We start from the raw sequence: 18,710 nt of genomic DNA on the forward strand, positions 1-18,710 counted from the left end.
CTTAATTACGGGTTATTCATTGAAGAGCTGTAGGTTCCAAAATCAACTTCTTCTACCAGCGGATGATCAAAAGAAAACCCGGTTTTTTTTAAAGCTTCGAGTCGAACCAGATTCCATTGAAGAAAGAACTAATGGAGGCTTGAAAGATGAAAACCCTTTCAACTACTCACCACCGGCCCCAAGTTGGTGTAAGCATTAACTATATCCATCCGCCATCTTACATCTCTCATTTAATACATACGTACATATCATCTATATATATATATGGTGTTGGTTCATCGCCGACTCACCGTCATATATAGTTATCTTTTAGCTTGTTAATCCTTTTTTTGTTCAGGCTTAATATGGCTAGGAAAGAGCAGGATCTGCTGTCGACCGAGATCGTCAACCGTGGGATCGAGTCATCGGGGCCTAACGTAGGCTCCTTGACGTTCTCGGTTAAGGTTCGAAGACGGCTTCCTGATTTTCTTCAGTCGGTTAACTTGAAATATGTGAAGTTGGGGTACCATTATTTGATCAACCATGGGGTTTACTTGGCTACCATACCCGTGTTGGTGCTTGTTTTCAGTGCTGAAGTGGGAAGTCTCAGTAGGGAAGAGCTTTGGAAAAAGCTTTGGGAAGAAGCTCGATATGATCTCGCTACTGTGCTTTCCTTTTTCACTGTGTTTGTGTTCACCTTCTCGGTTTACTGGTAATGCTCAATTTGTAACCGTCTTTTAATGGTTTTTAATTCTATGTTTAATAGAATTAAATTGTGATTTGGAAGTTACTATTTTGCCCTTATTATTTAGCTTATAAATAGAGGGTAATTTCATTCACTTTGAGATATCCCAAGCAATCATTTGCTTTGAAACATTCCTCTCTTTTGAGTGTTGTTTGAGTTGAGAGAAGAGCAATACCATCAAGTTCACTCCAATTTTCGGGTGTACGAATTCTTGGAGAGTCGTGTTAACCTCAGGGGATTGTTCGTCCATTGTAACGATTACACACATTGGGGCGAATTTGCTTCTAAGGCAGTAGATTACCACGACACGGTTATCATTCTGATTGATTATTTTATATAATATTTTTCAATCAGTGCTAACGCCTCGTTTTGCAGCAGTCTTTTTACCATCAATTTACAAGCAAATTCGAACTGCTGCAAGATATTTGTAAAATGAACGATGAAACCACATGTTGGATTCGAATGTGTAAGTCTAGATTCAAATATCGGTTAAACCTTGCATCAAAGTGGTACGTAATATTTTGATACAGGATATTATTCTCGTGGTAAAATACAGCTTGATGCAACTAAGAATTGGTTTGCTTTGACAAGTCTAAAAGTTTATTTACATTTAATACGATGAAATGACTTATTAACAGTCAGTAACTGCCACTATAAGAACTTCAATGTAAATGCTTAATGTATATAAATGCTTTAATTAGTCGGCAAGCATTAATAGTGGAAAGTTGAATATAGTTTTGATATCTGACTGTTTTAGAATAGAAAGAATTTAAAGGTGAATAAAAAGGCATTTGTAATAAAGCTATGTGATAAAGCCATTGGGTGGTATATTAAATGGTTTAAATTTCTATTATTACCTTTGATTAGAAAGGTTTGTAATAAAAAAAAGAAGAGGTAATAAGTAGTGTTTAAATGTCAAACGTTTTACCTTTGAATGTGTTGGAGATTAAAGTTATAAATGACTTTAAATTTCTCTTAAATGAAAATCCTTTAAAGATGTTTGATTAATTTTTGTAACATCATAATCAAGGAGAAATGATTTTTAGAATTCATGGTTGTTTAAACGTTTAAAACGTTTTTGAATATATACCTATATTTTATTGCTATAGTTTAAAATATAGTAAAATAGGTATTTGGGAAAAAAGATGCTTTCAATGCTAAGATGCTATAATGATATGAGTTATAACCACCGTTAGCATAATGAGAATTCATATATTTATTAATATGCTATAACGGTTTCACTAATGTGATTTTTGTAACTCATTATGTTGTTATATTAAAAGGAGCATGTAGAAAGGTGTTGTTACATGAGTTAAAGGTGAGTAACATCTTTATTTACTAATAATTTGGGTTGAAACAATTCTATGCATTTATTATAGCTTTAAATATTGGATTTATATTACTTTGAAAATAAATTTGAATTGAAACGTTGAATAATTTTAATTGGCCATTAATTGTGCAAATTATAGCTTTAATGGTGTTTATTTACAAAGTAATATACAGATTGAAGTATTAGCCGATGGTGATATCACTCGTTCTCGTTTGGGTCTTGGTTCACGAGAATGTTGAAATTGGTTAATTTATTATTATTTTTATAATAAATTTTTAATTGTTATTGAAGTGCCCATTTATTTTATGCATGGTGAAAGAAACCTTTAATGTGCATTAAGGTTAATCATTTTAAATGCAATAGAGCTTTGCATTAATATTTACATGAAACTCATGTTTACACATTTAGTGTTGCAGTTTCATGATTTTTAATATTAAGCATGAATGTTAATTATAACCATTATATTTAAATGATTTTTAAGTTTCAATAGGAGGTTGAACGGTTTATTAAATAGCTATATAAATGTTGGTATTTAGTAAATGTTCAATTTTGAAACTTATATGCTATAATCAAGAAGTGACATGATTATAAAGTTGATTAACAATTTTGTGTGAGATAATGCATGTATGATTGGTTAATATGTGAAAAAAGTAACTATTTATTTTCATGTGGGGTAAGATTATTCAGTTTCTGAATATTAAGTTGAAAATAAATATAAACTATTTTATCATACTAATAATTTCTTTTGAGAAATTTATAAAAATAACATAACGTTGTAATTTTGGAGAATCATGAAGATGATGATATTGGACAAGAAGATTCTTCAAACCGAAATAGTTGTTAAATTCGGGTTTGATTTTCACAAACTACTGAAGATAAGGAACCAAAATCTTGAAGATATCTTATTACTATCAGTAAATTATTTTTATTTTATTACTGCTAGTAAAATATTTTTGTGACTAACCATATGTAATCTTCATTTGAATTCAGAAGATTCAAAAGAGATGATGGTTCAGATGAAGTGATTGTCATGATAGATTTTGGGTCCTAATGCAAAGGCCGAAGTAGCATGCATGGTGAGGATGAACAAGTCTATTTGGAAATTATGATTCTACCTGTGAGGTCAGACTATTTAGACTTGCTACTTATTAATTTATGCTTATAATGATGCATGAATTAGTATAGATGTGCCTTTGAGTTAGTCTTTAAAACTTAGTGGAAATACTACGAAATGAGATAAACCACTAGTAAAGACTAAGGTAGTGCTACTAAGGATAAGGTAGTAGTGCAAGCCCGAAATATATATGCTTAATAAGATACTATTGTGAGTAAAATTATCAAGCATAATTCTTTAAAAAGATCTAATTTAAAGAAAGAGAAAATTCAAAAATGATTTATTGGAAAGAAGTGTGATGAGTATGAAAGTGCATGTCTAGGATTGGTTCTATGAAGACTGGGTACTTAAGTGTGCCTAGTGCACCACCTCTCTTTCATAGAAACCTACATGGTGCATTGTTCATTACTATGCTCACTATTCCAATTTATAAAATACAATGACAAGATAAAAACTCTTAAAACTTAGTGCAGAAGTTAAAAGAGTAGAGATTAATTTGGTTGAGTGGAATACCAAATTTAGTCATAGTAAATAAAATATATGATGATCTCTTTAAGGCTAATATGTTGAATATCATGAATGAGTATATGATAGAATCTATTGCTACTAAAAGTGTGTTGTAGCTATTAAATCTCTTTAAGTGTTTTTCCTAAGTAGAGGAAAGAAAAGAGATTATCTATTTCAGTTGTGCTAAAATCTCTTGTTTTAAACTTGAGATCATTTTTCCTGATGTTAGGAAAAAATCGAAATTCATTTTGAATGAGGAAAAGTCATAAAGAATTTCATATTGGTTTATGCATTTTAATCTTAATGATTTGTAACTTCTCAAAACTTTGAGAATATAATTATGTGTAAACAAAACTTGAGTTTGTTAAATTATAGTTTTATGGCTAAAACTCATAACAAACTTTACTCTAGTATGATTGAGTATTTGTTTACACGTTTTACGAGACACTTATAGATATCCTAAAATGTTAGAAATGTGGGGGTGTTTTAAAATGTAGATTAAATTCATAAACTCAAATAGAAAATATTCTATCAACTTCTTCTAGTATTCTTGCTAGGTCTTCTCAAGAAATTGATTTCGAGACTAGAAGAAGTAAAAGGCTATTTGGACCAAATTTTATCACTTCCTTTATTTCTGAGATAAATGATTTAGACTTTCTTTCTGATCATATAGCTTAAATATTATATAAGGATCCTAAAAAAGCTATAAGATCTATCGATGCTAGTTTCTAGAAAAGCACGCTATTAATGATGAACTAGAATCGATAATGTCTAATCATACTTGGGATTAGTTGACTTGCCTAGAGAATTTAAACCAATCTGTAGCAAATGAATCTTCCGGAAGAAAATGAGACCAGATGGTTTGATCCAGTGGTAAAAGGCAAGGCTAGTTGTCAAAGGGTTCACTCAAAAGTTTGTTTTAGACTACTTTGATTCTTACTCTCCCGTTATGAACATCTCAACGACCCGTGCATTATTTGCACTAGCCTCTATTCATAAGTTGCAAGTACATCACATGGATGTTAAGACTGCATTTTTGAATGGAGATCTAGATGAGGAGATCTATATGGGAACAATGGTACAAGAAATTTCAAAAAACTATACTTAGTTTTGGTTTTGTTGTGAATGGTTCGGATGCTTGTGTGTATTTGAGGATGTTTGGTACTGATTACGTCATCATAAGTTTTGTATGTTGATGACATGTTGATTTTCAGTTCTAACATTGAGTCCATTAACAAAACAAACAATTTCTTGTCCACTAAATTTGAGATGACGGATCTGGGAGAAGTTGATGTAATCTTAGGAGTCAAAATTACTGGAAAGGGATTTTCTTTATGTCAAGCACACTATCTTGTGAAAGTGTTAAAGAAATTTAACAGTTTTGATGTCGTCCCTGTTCGAACCCTTGTGACACTAGCATATATCTCTTTAAGAATAAAGGAAGTAGCGTTTCCCAAACAAAATATGATAAATTCATCAGAAGCTTAATGTTCTTAATGAACTATACTCGGCCTGATATTGCTTATGTTGTGAGTAGACTAAGTAGATATACTCATAATCCGAGTGGTGAACACTGGATTGCTCTTATATGCTTACTAAAGTATCTTAAGGGTACTTTGGATTGGAAACTTGAGTTTGTTGGCTATCCTACAGTACTGGAAGGATATTGTGATGCCAACTGGATTTCTGATAATGATGAGGTAAGCTCTACGAGTGGGTATGTTTTTACTTTAGGTGGAGTAGTAATCTCGTGGAAATCATCAAAGCATACTTGTATTGCTCGTTCCACCATGGAGTTAGAGTTTATTACTCTTGACCTAGTTGGGCAAGAAGCCGAGTGGCTTAGAAGCTTGTTAGCAGATATTCTGTTGTGGGAAAAACCGACTCCTCCGATTTCTTTGTTGTGTGATTCACAAGCTGTGATATGTGTACAATGGTAAAGAAAGACACATTCGCATAAGGCATGAATATGTTAGACACTTAATAAAGAATGGAGTGCTTTCTTTAGAGTATGTGAAGTCAGAAAGGAACCTAGCAGATCTTTGGTCCTAGATTCGTCGAGGGGAATTGGTCTAAAGCCCATTGGTTGAGGAATTCATGGTGGATACCCAACTTAGTTATCTAAGTTCCATGTGGTCAAACGAAACCATGAAAAGACTCATAGTGCACATTCTTACTGCCTATCCCTATGATGAATAATGTGCATGCCCATGATGAGCTTAATTGCTCTTAATAAATTCATAGCCCGGGATTTGGGTGGTCTTAGTGAGAAAGACTTGATGAATTTACCGATTTTGGCTGAATATCTATTCTTAATAAGTTCATAACCCAGAGTGAGTGGGTATTCCTAAATGAGAAGGAAATAATGAACTTACCGACAGAAAGGTTGAGTTTGTTAAACTCTTAATAGATTCAAATCTAAGTATTTGGATGGTTCTAGTGAGAAGGACTTATTTAATTTACCGATAAATAAGGTTCAATATTTATTCTTAATGACTTCTTAGCTCAGAGTTTGGGTGGTTCATTAATAATGAACTTGAAGAAAGTCACCATACCCTTTGTGAGGTTGAGCTATTATAAAAGCTCTTAATTATTTCATATCCCTTTTAAGGGTGGTTTATGTCGAGATAAACTTGATGAAATAACCTATGTAAGTGAGAAGGGTTAGCCGCCTTCTATGAAAAATGTTGGGTCATTTTTCTAGCACACTTACTAGAATCATGAGGTAAGATGGCCAAATATATACTTTTGTATATATATATCTTACACATCGAGGACTCAGGTGGATGAAGGGGTTAGTTGTGTGTTATGAGTTTACCCCCATCTTAGAAAGTTCCAGACTAGTTTCACTTATCTAAGAGAAGGATTGCTCATCATCACTATGTACTAGTTCCAGATACGTTCACTAATGCTTAAGCAACTGATCTCGCTATTGCTCTTCTCGTGTTTTAACTTCATTGCTCTCATCTTTACGAAAGAATTCTTTCGCATTAGTGGGAGAATGTTGGTAATGCTCAATTTGTAACAATCTTTTAATGGTTTTTAATTCTATGTTTAATAAAATTAAATTGTGATTTGGAAGTAACTATTTTACCTTTTTATTTAGCTTATAAATAGAGGGTAATTTCATTCACATTGAGATATCCCAAACAATCATTTTCTTTGAAACACTCCTCTCTTTTGAGTGTTGTTTGAGTTGAGAGAAGAGCAATACCACCAAGTTCACTCCAGTTTTCGGGTGTACGAATTCTTGCAGAGTTGTGTTAACCTCAGGGGGTTGTTCGTCCATTGTAGCGATTACACACATCGGGCGAATTTGCTTCTAAGGCAGTAGATTACCACGACACGGTTATCATTCTGATTGATTATTTTATTTAATATTTTCCAATCACTGCTAACGCCTCGTTTTGCAGCAATCTATTTTACCATCATTCATGTCACGCCCTCGATCCATTATCTCGTCGATTTTGCTTGTTATCGTCCCCACGATGACTCAAGGTCAATAACTTTTCATGACCATGAATCTTACAAAAATAATTACTATTCTTTCTTTTATATGTTTCATGTTGCGTTTACAGGTGACTAAAGATCAGTTCATCAAACTAGCCCGAACATCGGGTCGAGCTAGTTCAATGAACCAAGTCTTGAGTTTCAGAAGAGGATACTGAAAACGTCGGGGATTGGTGATGAAACTTACGTTCTAAAGGCGATTATGTCGAAAGAAAACTGTGCCACCATCAAAGAAGGCCGGCTCGAAGCATCGACTGTTATGTTCGGTGCACTCGATGAACTCTCCGAGAAGACGAGAATTCGTCCCAAGGATGTTGGTGTTCTTGTAGTGAATTGCAGCTGTCTGCGATGATCATCAACCATTATAAGATGAGGGGAAATATCTTGAGCTATAATCTCGGAGGAATGGGGTGCAGTGCTGGGATTATTGCAGTGGATTTGGCTCGAGATATGTTGCAGGCCAACCCCAATAACTATGATGTGGTTGTGAGTACTGAGATGTTGGGGTACAATTGGTATCCGGGTAAGGATAGGTCCATGCTTGTTCCGAATTGTTTTTTCAGGATGGGATGCTCCGCAGTGCTTTTGTCCAACCGCCGTAATGACTACCGCCGTGCTAAGTACAGGCTTGAACACCATGAGAGGACGCATAAGGGTGCCGATGACCGGAGTTTCAGGTTTGTTTTCCTTCGTTTACCTGTTCATGCGGGATAATAACAGTTACGCTACATTGTAGCTTTAGTAGATATGAGTCCGATAAATATGGTCAGATCAATTAAATAGACTTTAATTTATGCATGCCGATTAAAAGAAGAAAAAACACATGGAAAAAGTGGTTTTATTTAACCTTTTAAATTAGTTTCTTTAATTTGAATGTATAATATTCATTTTTTTACTAATTAATTACAAATTAAATAAAAAGAAATTCGGTTGAGTTGATCATGAAGGTTCTACTAAATGAAATACATTTAAATAACGTCAATTAGTATTGACACAAGCATTTGAGATTTAAGAATTTGAGCTTGTAAAACTAAGTTTGATTTTACCACAGTCAATCTTGGTGGATTATCTATAAATCTTTATGTAAATCTCAATGGAGTCTTAGGTACAATTTGGCTCTGAATTGGGAGAGTCACATCTAACCTAAATTTTTTTTATAAAAAATACATTTAAATAAAAATTAAACTAAAATTAAATTTAATAAGGATGAACTAATCTTTTCATCCTCAACTTTGACTTTGGTCTTCGCTTAAAATTTTTAATTTCATCACCGAACTTTTTAATTACTCTTATTTTGATCATTGTATTATTAATTATTTAGTGACATTGTTATAATATATTTTGATTTTTTAAAATTTCCAAAAAAAATTTAATTCTATTTTATGGAACTACTTGAATCCAATATTTTAACATATATTTCTTTTTTTCTTTTGATCTTTTTATTATTGGAATATCTTTTTTTCAAATTCAAATGGAGGAGGTAGAAGAGGAGATAAAGTAATATATCTGGATTATATGTTGATTGAAAATCGTTTTGCTTTGATTGAATGATTATATGGGTATTTAAGATTTTTTTAAATCTATATTAATATAGTAATAATTGATAATATGATAAATTCATCTGTGTTTGAAATGATTAAAACAATAAAGATGAAGATTTTGAAATTCATCACAAAAATATAAAACTATTAAAAGAAAATTTATGATGAAATAGACATAAAAATATATACTCCATTAAGAAAAAGGAAAACAAGATTAAGTTGACAACATTTGACTTCATATAACAGTCTATGTCTATATCATCATGTGATTTGCAGAAAAGATTATTATTAATAGAAATAATTTTTTTTCGAAATAGCATTATTACGTTTGGTTCACGGAAAATATTATTATAAGGGAATAATCTTTTCCCAATAATAACAATTTTTTTTAAAAATAGCCGGAATGTCATTATCTCCAAATTCTTAGGTATTAGACAATTCCTATAACTTTAGACAAGAATGCCCCTATACTATTGAATTCTTTTTATAATGATTCTTCTCAATTCTTATTTTTTATACTTAAAATTATAAATATAATAATAATATATGAAGAGTTTAATTTAATAAAATTTTAATGAATTTGAGTATTTAAAATTATTTTATATTTTTAATATTTAATATATTAATTATTTATAATTTTATGAGATAAAAAATGTTATTATTGTTAAAATATAATTATTTAAAATGATATCTAAATTTAATTTATTAAAAAAATAGATCTTATAAATTAAAAATAATATCTTTGTTCACTCGATATCATAATATTATTTTTTTCATATTATATTATATATATATATATATATATATATTTATATTTATAAAAATTATTTAAAAATATAAGTTTAATATACTAATTATATATTAAATGTATTTTTTCTCAAAAGTTAGATAGTATAAAAATTAAAATATTTCAACGAATTTTTATTTAAATATTTATAATTTAATATTAAAGTTTAACTTAAAAAAAACATATATCAAAAGTATAATTTGGTAATTTGTGCATTCAAGTAATCTTATATTCCTCCAACCAATAACTGTAATTTTATATTCCTGCTAAACAAATCAAACAAAATAATAAATATTCCTATAGTAATATTACATTCTAGTAATATTATTCCCAAAAGTAATATTACATTAAGTGAATCAAACGCCCCCTAATAGTGTAAATAGAAATAATTTAAAATTTTAATAATAAAATGAAAAAAAAATAGAATTAAATGATAAAAATATGACTATGAAAATTGAATCAATCATAATTTACGCGTTTTATTAAAATTAAACAAAAGTGAACTAACCATTAGTATTAAAATTGATTAATTAATTTATTATTGGATAAACTTGTGGATCAGGTCAATCTACTAAGAGGAAGACGAACAAGGTTTCAAGAGTCTTAAAGTGAACAAAGATCTGATGGAGATCGGCGGAGACGCCCTAAAAACCAACATCACAATCCTGGGTCCACTCGTTCTACCCTTCTCGGAGCAGCTCTTCTTCTTCGCCACCTTAATCTGGCGCCATTTCTTCGGCGGCGACAACAAATCAAAGGCCTCATTATCTCCATCCTCCAAGCCATACATCCCGGACTACAAGCTGGCGTTCGAACACTTCTGCGTGCACGCGGCCAGCAAGACCGTGCTGGACAAGCTGCAAAAGAACCTCGAGCTCAGCGACACCAACATGGAAGCGTGGAGGATGGCGTTGCACCGCTTCGGCAACACTTCGAGCAGCAGCATATGGTATGAACTGGCCTAAATAGAGGGTTAAACGTGGCGACAGGATTTGGCAGATCGCCTTCCGTTCCGGGTTTAAATGCAACAGTGTGGTTTGGCGTTAGATGCGTCGCGAGAGGAGGCCTTCCAGGCACAATCCATGGCTCGACTGCATTGATAGATACCCTGTGAGAGCTTGAATTTGGCTTCAATGGCTGCCGCTCCTTCGTTCATAATAACGGCCTTTTGATAGGTACAAGGTTGTTGGCAAATTAGCGTAGTTGATAATAACGGCCCTTTAATGGCTGCTGCGTCGTCTCATGGTTGTAATAAGAGATTTAAATAGCGATAGTGATCGCGTTTTTGGTCGTATTACTTTTATCATGGTTGCAGACATAACAGATGTTATCGCAGTCACTAGGGGTGTTACGGTTGCCAATATTTTTTTAAATTTCACACAACTTATCCTAAAACATAATAATTATAATTATAAGGAGACATTTTTTATGATTTTTAGAATACTTCAATTTCAATAAAAATTGAAATTTGTATATACATAAAGTTTAAAAAATTAATGTATTATTGAATTTGAATTATTACTTAATTACATTAGTTTAACATGATAATAAAATGTAATTAAATATGAAAAATGAAGGTTGAAATGTTTGAATGGAATTTGAATAAACTTAAAAGACACAAAATTACTAAATTAAATAGAATTAAAATAAAAGTATAAAATTTAAATTGTGGAAGTTTAGATTACTTAAATTGTGATTAAATTAAAAAACTAAAGTTTACATTCTAAAGTTAGAATTAAATTATAAATTTTAAAAGATGGGAGGGATGAAAAATTAATATATAGCTTAAAAATATGTTTTAAATTTTATTAAAATTTTGAGTGAAATGGGAGTGGGAGTGGGATGGCCCAATCTATATTTTCCTTGAATTGAAAACTATATTTTAATAGGTTAAGAAAAATCCAAACGTGGATCATCTCTTTTAATTAAAATAAAAAAGAAAAATGAAAATTCCAGAAGCTTTGCATTTATCCTCTCCAACTCCCATCTATCAACTCTCAAAAACTCCTTCGAGCGTCGATCTTATTCAACAGTGGTGGCTACCGTGCGATGATAAACACATGTTATTAAAGAAAAAATCATGTGTTTTCTTATAAACTTAGATTTAGGGATTTTTTATTTTCATTTTTGGGTGAAAGTTTTAGTTCTTTTAAGTTTTTTTTTCCGATAACGGTAAAATAACGTTAATAACGTCCCGTTATCGATTTTATACGTCGTTATCCATTAAATTGAGGGAGCGACAAACTGCTATCGATGTGAATCCGTTACTCACCGTTAAAATCGTCAATATCGGTTTCGGACGGTAACACGACCGCAATCTAGCAGCCGCTATAGTGTTTGTATTCCGCTATTTGAAACCCCTGTCCACTAATTATAGTCTGGATTATGCTCTAAATAACAAGTATAACGTGCATAATGATTTTCTAAAATAAACAAACTTTGATTTTTTTTAATTCTAAATCAAACAAAGCTAGCTCATAACCTGGTAAAAGCTAAACCCAAAACCTAAGTTGTTGTTGCAGGCCCGAGTCCAACAACTTAAGGTTCAAGCGAAGAATAGTCCGGTCTGGTCCAAGTATGGCCCTTTTGTAATTATAAACAACTGATTACAACCCAAAGTAGTCAAAGTATTAATCGACGAACCAATACCAAACAATGGCCGAACCAAACAAATTTCCAGAGGATAAGAAAAGGACTTTCACTTTCATCATCTACGTCGGAAAGCCTTCTTTTCAAACATTCCTTCCATGCTGGTTCCGCCATTTGGCTCCAAATCATTGCGAACACGTAATGGTTCCTATAATACCTTTCGTGATTTACGTATTCACTTTATAAAAAAAATAATGTTTTCTAATGCTTTGATAGATGATTCAAGCTTGGGTTTTGGCTTTGGAATCGACTTCTTTGTTCAGTCTTTATGCCATCCCTTTCCCCTTTCCTTATCCCTCTAATAAAAAGCACGTTTTAAAGTTCAAACCCTTTTTATATACGGCTTTAAACTCGAAAAACCAGACACATCGGGAAACAACAACTTAATTTTTGACAGTGATTTGTGGTGGTGGTGGTCTTTAAAGATGGGTGGGGTTAGTTTGTTTTGTTTCATGTTTTTTGTTTGGGTGTTGGGATTTGAAAGCGGCAAAGGGGTGTGGGGGTTGGCTTGTAACTGGGGGTTGCAGTCGACTCATCCGTTGCCACCGGACATAGCGGTGAGGCTGATGAAAGACAATGGTTTCGATAAAGTAAAGCTGTTCGAGGCTGATCCTGCTGCTCTCAAGGGACTTGGAAATCTGGGATTCAGGTTATGGTCGGAATACCCAACAACATGTTGGCGTCGCTTTCCGGAAGTCCCGCAAATGCTGATGCTTGGGTTCAACAGAATGTTTCCACTTTCGTTTCCAAATTTGGGACTGATATAAGGTAACCTCACCTCAATCTCTGTGTCTTTTTTTTTTCTATTTCTTTTCTTTAAATTTTGATAATCACGTCAAATTTGCTTATTCTAAACAAAAATTTATAAACAAGTTTTTTTAATACTATAAACAATCAAGTTTTAGCAAGTTATTTAATTATAAAATTATTGTAAAGAAATGATATTAAGCTAATATTTTCAAAGTTGAAAGCATGAACGAGTCAACTCAACAGTAAATGAATTATATAAATGTTAAAAGTGTAAGTGTTTAATATATAAAAATTAAAAGTTATTTTTTAATAAATATCATCTTATACTTAATCGGAAAGATTGTGCTACGTGAAGTTTTATGGGTTAAATTATGGTCTCAGTCCTTTTACTATATTCGGTTTTAAATTTAATTTATTTTAATCTGAACTAATTTGCTCTTATTTGAATAAACTATATATTAGTAATTAAACTATCAATTTTAGTTCGTTTTAATATTTAAACTTTTAATTTTTTAAAATCATATTTAACATTTAGTTTTCATTTTATTTTAGAATTTGTCGTTAAAAACTTAAAGCATTTAGTACTTAAACTATCAGTTTAATCGATTTTAGCACCTAAACTTTTCATTTTTTTAAACTTTAATGTTAAATTTTGAATAATTACTAAAATGAAACAAAAACTAAAAGTTTTTAATGACATATACTAAATGAAATAAAAACTAAAGTTTTTAACGGCTGATACTAAAATGAAATAAAAACTAAAGTTTTTAACGGTGGATACTAAAATGAAACAAAAACTTAACTTTAAGTATAGTTTTGAAGAAGATAAAAGTTTAAGTACTAAAACGGACTAAAATTGATAGTTTAGATATTAAATGTGTAATTTACTTATAATGTTACTAATCAATTGAAGTGGATTAATAAACATTTGGAAAGTATTTAGGTTAAAATACTGACAAGAATTTTTTTTTCTTGAAAGCGTCCGTTCAATATCAAGTTATCATATGTTTAATATTAAAAATTACTCCATGTTTTTGTTTCATTTAGAATCTGAACTCAGCGTGGGATTTGTGTGTTTTTTCAAGTTTGTAGCCATTGGCAATGAACCTTTTCTTCATAGCTACAAAGATATGTTCATCCAAACAACATTTCCAGCCCTTCAAAACATTCAAGCAGCTCTCGTCAAAGCAGGTTCAGGCAAGAAAGTGAAGGTAACGGTTCCGTTGAATGCCGATGTCTTACAGACCGACAGCGGTCTACCGTCTGGCGGTGATTTCCGACCTGATATCCATGACCTAATGCTTAAGATCATCAAATTCCTTCAAGACAATGGTGGCATTATTACCATTAACATCTACCCTTTCCTTAGTCTCCAAGCTGATCCCAATTTCCCTAAAGAATTTGCGTTCTTCAACAACACTGCTAATCCGGTCGTGGACGGTCCCATTACTTACACCAATGTCTACGACGCAAAATTCGATACCCTCATTTCGGCTCTTGAAAAGAACGGCTTTGGGCAAATTCCTGTCGTCATTGGAGAAGTTGGCTGGCCGACCGATTGTGACCCCAATGCAAACATAGACAACGCCCGCAGGTTCAACCAGGGCCTTCTAGATCGTATTGTTAAGGGCCAAGGCACCCCAAAACACCCAGCCCCGATCGACGTTTACGTGTTTTCACTGATCGACGAAGACAACAAGAGTGTTGAGCCAGGGAACTTTGAGAGGCACTAGGGTATCTTCAATTACGATGGAAGCGTCAAATATCAGTTGAATATGGGGAAAGGCAAAGCCATTGTTCCGGCCAAAGGTGTTAAGTACTTGGCCAGGTAATGGTGAATGTGTCGCCTTCGGCAGGTGTTTCGGACCCCAATGTTTTGTCTCAAAGCATTAGCTACGCTTGCCAATATGCTGATTGCACAAGCGCTAGCCCCGGATCCTCTTGTGGTAATCTAAATCCCCAGCGTAACGCTTCGTATGCGTTCAATATGTATTACCAGACCATGAATCAAAGGAAAGATGCATTCTCTTTTAATAACTTATCTGTGGTTACGACCGTGGATCCGTCTCAGCCGCCTTGTCGCTACCAGATCATGATCGACATCGGAAAACATGACCTCAGTGCCTCTGGCAGTGCTAAGGTGGCCGGAAATGGAAGCCGAATACTTATATTCCTGATGATGGTATTGTCTTTGGTTATCAATGGTGCTCGTTGATTTGAATTCTTCATTTGCCTCTTTGATGAAGAGTCGAGCAGGGAAGGATCAGTTCCATTTCTTTTGTTTCTTGATGTTGACATTTTATCAAGACTGCTATTGATTATTGGTTCGACTCCATTGTAAAATAACCATTGATTCTGTGAATTTATTGTTGAATTTAATTAATTTTCGGATCACAAGCATGTCAAGCATCAAACGCCGTATTCGAAAACCGGAGTGGTGTGGTGTGGTAGTCAAGCAGATAAGCTTTGAAAGTGCGACGTTAATTACCCGCCATTTATCGAGGATAAAGGACAAAGACTTTCGACCACCGAGCCCAGTCTAGACTCTAGATATATATGCTCTTGAACATGATCGTGTACTTGAACCAACGAATCTTCGCTAAAAGACGATCGATGATAAATAACTCTTGAACGTATTCATAATATACTCAAATTAAATTTTAGCTAATTTTGTCATAATTTTAGTCAGCAACTTGCTAACAATTATTTTTCAAGCATCCAATTTGTTTTGAATGCAAGCGATTTCTTGAACGTTGAAGATCTTATTTAAAATAAACATTTACAAGGCAATTTCATTTGATTTATGTTTGATACAATGTGAAATTTGGCTTATAAAACCTATTTGTCGTTGAAACTATACATGTTCCATCATCCACATGCACATAACTATGGAAGGCAGCTACATGTTCAGTCAACTCAACCATCATCCAAGGCAAGCACTACTCCATGCAGTCGGGTTGCCTGGATTTATCCAAATGGTGCCGGACCTAACATCTTAGGCTGGAGTAGAGGCCATCCAGAGCAACATACAAGGGCTCAGCAGCCTTTGGCCTGCTTACAGTCCCGAGTAGTATGTCAGCAGTGGTGAGATAAGGATCGCCATAGAACCTTAGGTTGGTATCCATCCTTGTTGTAACGATGTTCCCTTCCAATGACACACCAACAAATGCCCCTGTAAATTGTGCAGCAAAATGGTTGGTTGAATGCACAAACTGGACAAAAGAAGAGTACAAATACATTGCAGGATGGAATACCTTTGCTGCAACTGTAAGTGTAACACATGCCGGTGCCTCTATCCCCTACCCGAAGATCTGCTTCCACCACTCTCCCTACAGGTCCCGCTGCAGCACTGCAGCCAGCACCAAGAGAAAAATGCGTTCTACTACAAAATGTCTTCACAGCTTTTGTATCATGAAGCACGATTATGAAATCCATGAGCTCACCCCCAATCTAAGGCAGGCATAAAAATAACGTTTAGCTAATAGACTAGAGATTTAAATACTTTGGAACATGTAAGGCAATTGATCCTTAGCTGCCTAGACTGGTACATTCAACTTGAATGGGTGTATTTTCTTGTTCAATAGTTTACCTGAGCACCCCATCCTAATCCAATAGAGAATATAGCTGATGGCGCAGACCATGTTCCATCAGACCTTCGAGCAATAACAAGACCAGTCCCAAGTTTGTACGCCAAAAGAACTCCAGCTTTAACAACAGTTAAAATAGCCAACCCTTTGGCTCCTCTTAGAACTGACAGTGGTATAGATCTCTCAGGATTCAACCTAGCAACCTGTCCATTTGAACGACTGCTTTTAGAAGCTTCTCAATTTGTGCCAACTAATACTCATTGCATAGCTCCAATATATACAATAAATTAGTTAACTCGATGTGTTAGGAAATCAGTTTAATTCGATTTTTTACACAATTGGTTTAACTCAATTTCTTTACACTGAAACACCGGCTAAAGAAACAAAATATGCGTTCTGGTTGAGCAAGACAATTAAAATGAAATCTTAATCTAGCCGGAAGTATGATCTAGAAGGACAAATGAGCTATTGTCTTGTATGAATGATGGAAAACAGAATCAAACCTGGCAATAACTTCTCAAGGTATTTGATGCTTTGTAGATCTCATGTTCCATGGACAAACCAACAGGCAAGTTCAACCAACCTCGAGTACACGTCCAATCCATGACATCGTGTTTCGCTACTTGCGAAGCATTGCTAATAGAGTTTATAAGAACACCCTGTAACAGGTCAAGCCTATCATAGCAAGAATCACACACCCTCTGGGGATTTCTATCCCTGAATTTAACAGGTAGCAAGCACCTTCCCTTGGAACATGCTCTACAGAAAATCCCTCCACAAAACCGGCAATGATGTCTTCCACGTGTAATTGCTGTAAAGGGAGCACTGCACTGCATGCAAACTGTGGTAGAACTATCTGGAAGCCACTCTGGAGGTTCAGCTTCCAAAACCTCCTTATAGGCATTATAATTTATCCCACTTTGCTCCAAAAGTGGTGGGGCACTCGGTATATAAACAGAAGACTGCAAACAGGTTTCCACATTGTTTCCAGACCCCAGAGATGAAACATTAGAACTATGGCACGGCTGATCCACAGAAACATTCAAGATCCCTTTATTACTCCCAGTTACGATTGCAATTAACCCACTCAACACATTCTTCAAGTTCACCTCTGGTTCCAAGCTATTTGGCATTGACAGCAGAGATACATCATCACTCAAATCATTTCCTCCGTCAATGAACTCATCGGAATCAGCAGGAAACTGATAAATATTATCTTTTCTTATCGACTTTGAGCCTGATGAGATTTTAGTTTTATCTTCTGGCACAGTCCAAACAGGATCAATATAATCACCATCAACAAATTGATACGCATCATCAATATTATTATCCTTTTCTACCTCTGAAAGGGAAGAATACGAAACCCTACCCTCAAACCTTGCCATCCAATCACAGCACCAATAATTTGATCATTAAATCCAACGAGTAATTTCACTGAAATTAAAAGAAAAAAGCATCCCCGTATCAATCGCCTATTAAAAACCCTAAACAACAAATAACTGCAATTTCCAGCAAATTAAACCACGAAACAAACAATATGTTTAATAGAGGACCCAACATAAGTCTTCGTTTTCCTACGCGTAGTTCAAACGGAATTTTATAACAAAATAAAAATACAATAAATTTTATAACAATATGTTGATTTTTATCCTAATTGATTGAAGGAGGAGAATGAAAATAGAACTTGATACAAAAAAAAAAGTACCTTCTTCGCACGCGTTCAAGAAATATGATTACCAGATTGAAAACATTTTTTCACGACGAGGGAGATATTAAATGTAATCAGATGAAAAATAAATACAAATAAGGATTAATTACAGGGATGGTCATTTATGTTTTTGTTTTATCCACTTTTAATCATTGATTTCAAAATATATAAGATATGTTCATTATCGTCTTTATTTAAATAAGATGTGGTCACTTTTGTAATGTGACCACCATGTGTTAACTGCCTTTCATACTTAACAGATTATGTGATGTGGTAGTTAAATATTTTGGTATAATTCGTATTTGGTCTCTATTATTTACATATTCTTTTAATTTAATCTTTTTAATAAATTAAAATAAATGAAATATATATTTTTAAAAGTTTTGATAAGAATAAAATATATATTTTTAATTTAAAATAAAAAAAAATATTTTAAATTAAGTTAATAATGAAATATTTTTAATAAGTTAATATAAAATTATTTTTAAATTTAATATATATAA

General features: G+C 33.3%; 1 protein-coding gene and 2 pseudogenes across 1 annotated transcript; 2 read left to right on the forward strand and 1 right to left on the reverse strand.

Moving 5' to 3' along the window:
- The first annotated feature begins 301 nt into the window (after window positions 1-301).
- LOC120166238 lies at window positions 302-10,680 on the forward strand (annotated as a pseudogene).
- Window positions 10,681-12,237: 1,557 nt separating this feature from the next.
- On the forward strand, window positions 12,238-15,300 carry LOC120166246 (annotated as a pseudogene).
- A 160-nt stretch (window positions 15,301-15,460) lies between these two features.
- On the reverse strand, window positions 15,461-17,930 carry LOC120166260. The gene is made up of 5 exons (XM_039175562.1): window positions 17,003-17,930; window positions 16,502-16,702; window positions 16,167-16,362; window positions 15,824-16,084; window positions 15,461-15,493 (listed from the first exon to the last, which is right to left on the reverse strand). Exons 1-4 carry the CDS (start codon window positions 17,882-17,884, stop codon window positions 15,900-15,902), a joined length of 1,464 nt encoding a protein of 487 aa, XP_039031493.1. The 5' UTR covers window positions 17,885-17,930; the 3' UTR covers window positions 15,461-15,493; window positions 15,824-15,899.
- Window positions 17,931-18,710: the final 780 nt, after the last annotated feature.

The sequence above is a fragment of the Hibiscus syriacus genome, unplaced genomic scaffold (genome assembly GCF_006381635.1).
Source record: "Hibiscus syriacus cultivar Baekdansim isolate YM2019G1 unplaced genomic scaffold, ASM638163v2 tig00111633_pilon, whole genome shotgun sequence".
In the NCBI taxonomy this organism is placed as follows: Eukaryota; Viridiplantae; Streptophyta; class Magnoliopsida; order Malvales; family Malvaceae; genus Hibiscus; species Hibiscus syriacus.

Excerpts from the sequence above, each read along its gene's own strand:
- LOC120166260 (XM_039175562.1), bottom strand. The coding sequence starts at position 17,884 with ATGGCAAGGTTTGAGGGTAGGGTTTCGTATTCTTCCCTTTCAGAGGTA. Across the intron at positions 16,363-16,501 it reads GATTAGGATGGGGTGCTCAG|ATTGGGGGTGAGCTCATGGA; the intron begins GTAAACTATTGA and ends TGCCTGCCTTAG. Across the intron at positions 16,085-16,166 it reads CACTTACAGTTGCAGCAAAG|GGGCATTTGTTGGTGTGTCA; the intron begins GTATTCCATCCT and ends CACAATTTACAG.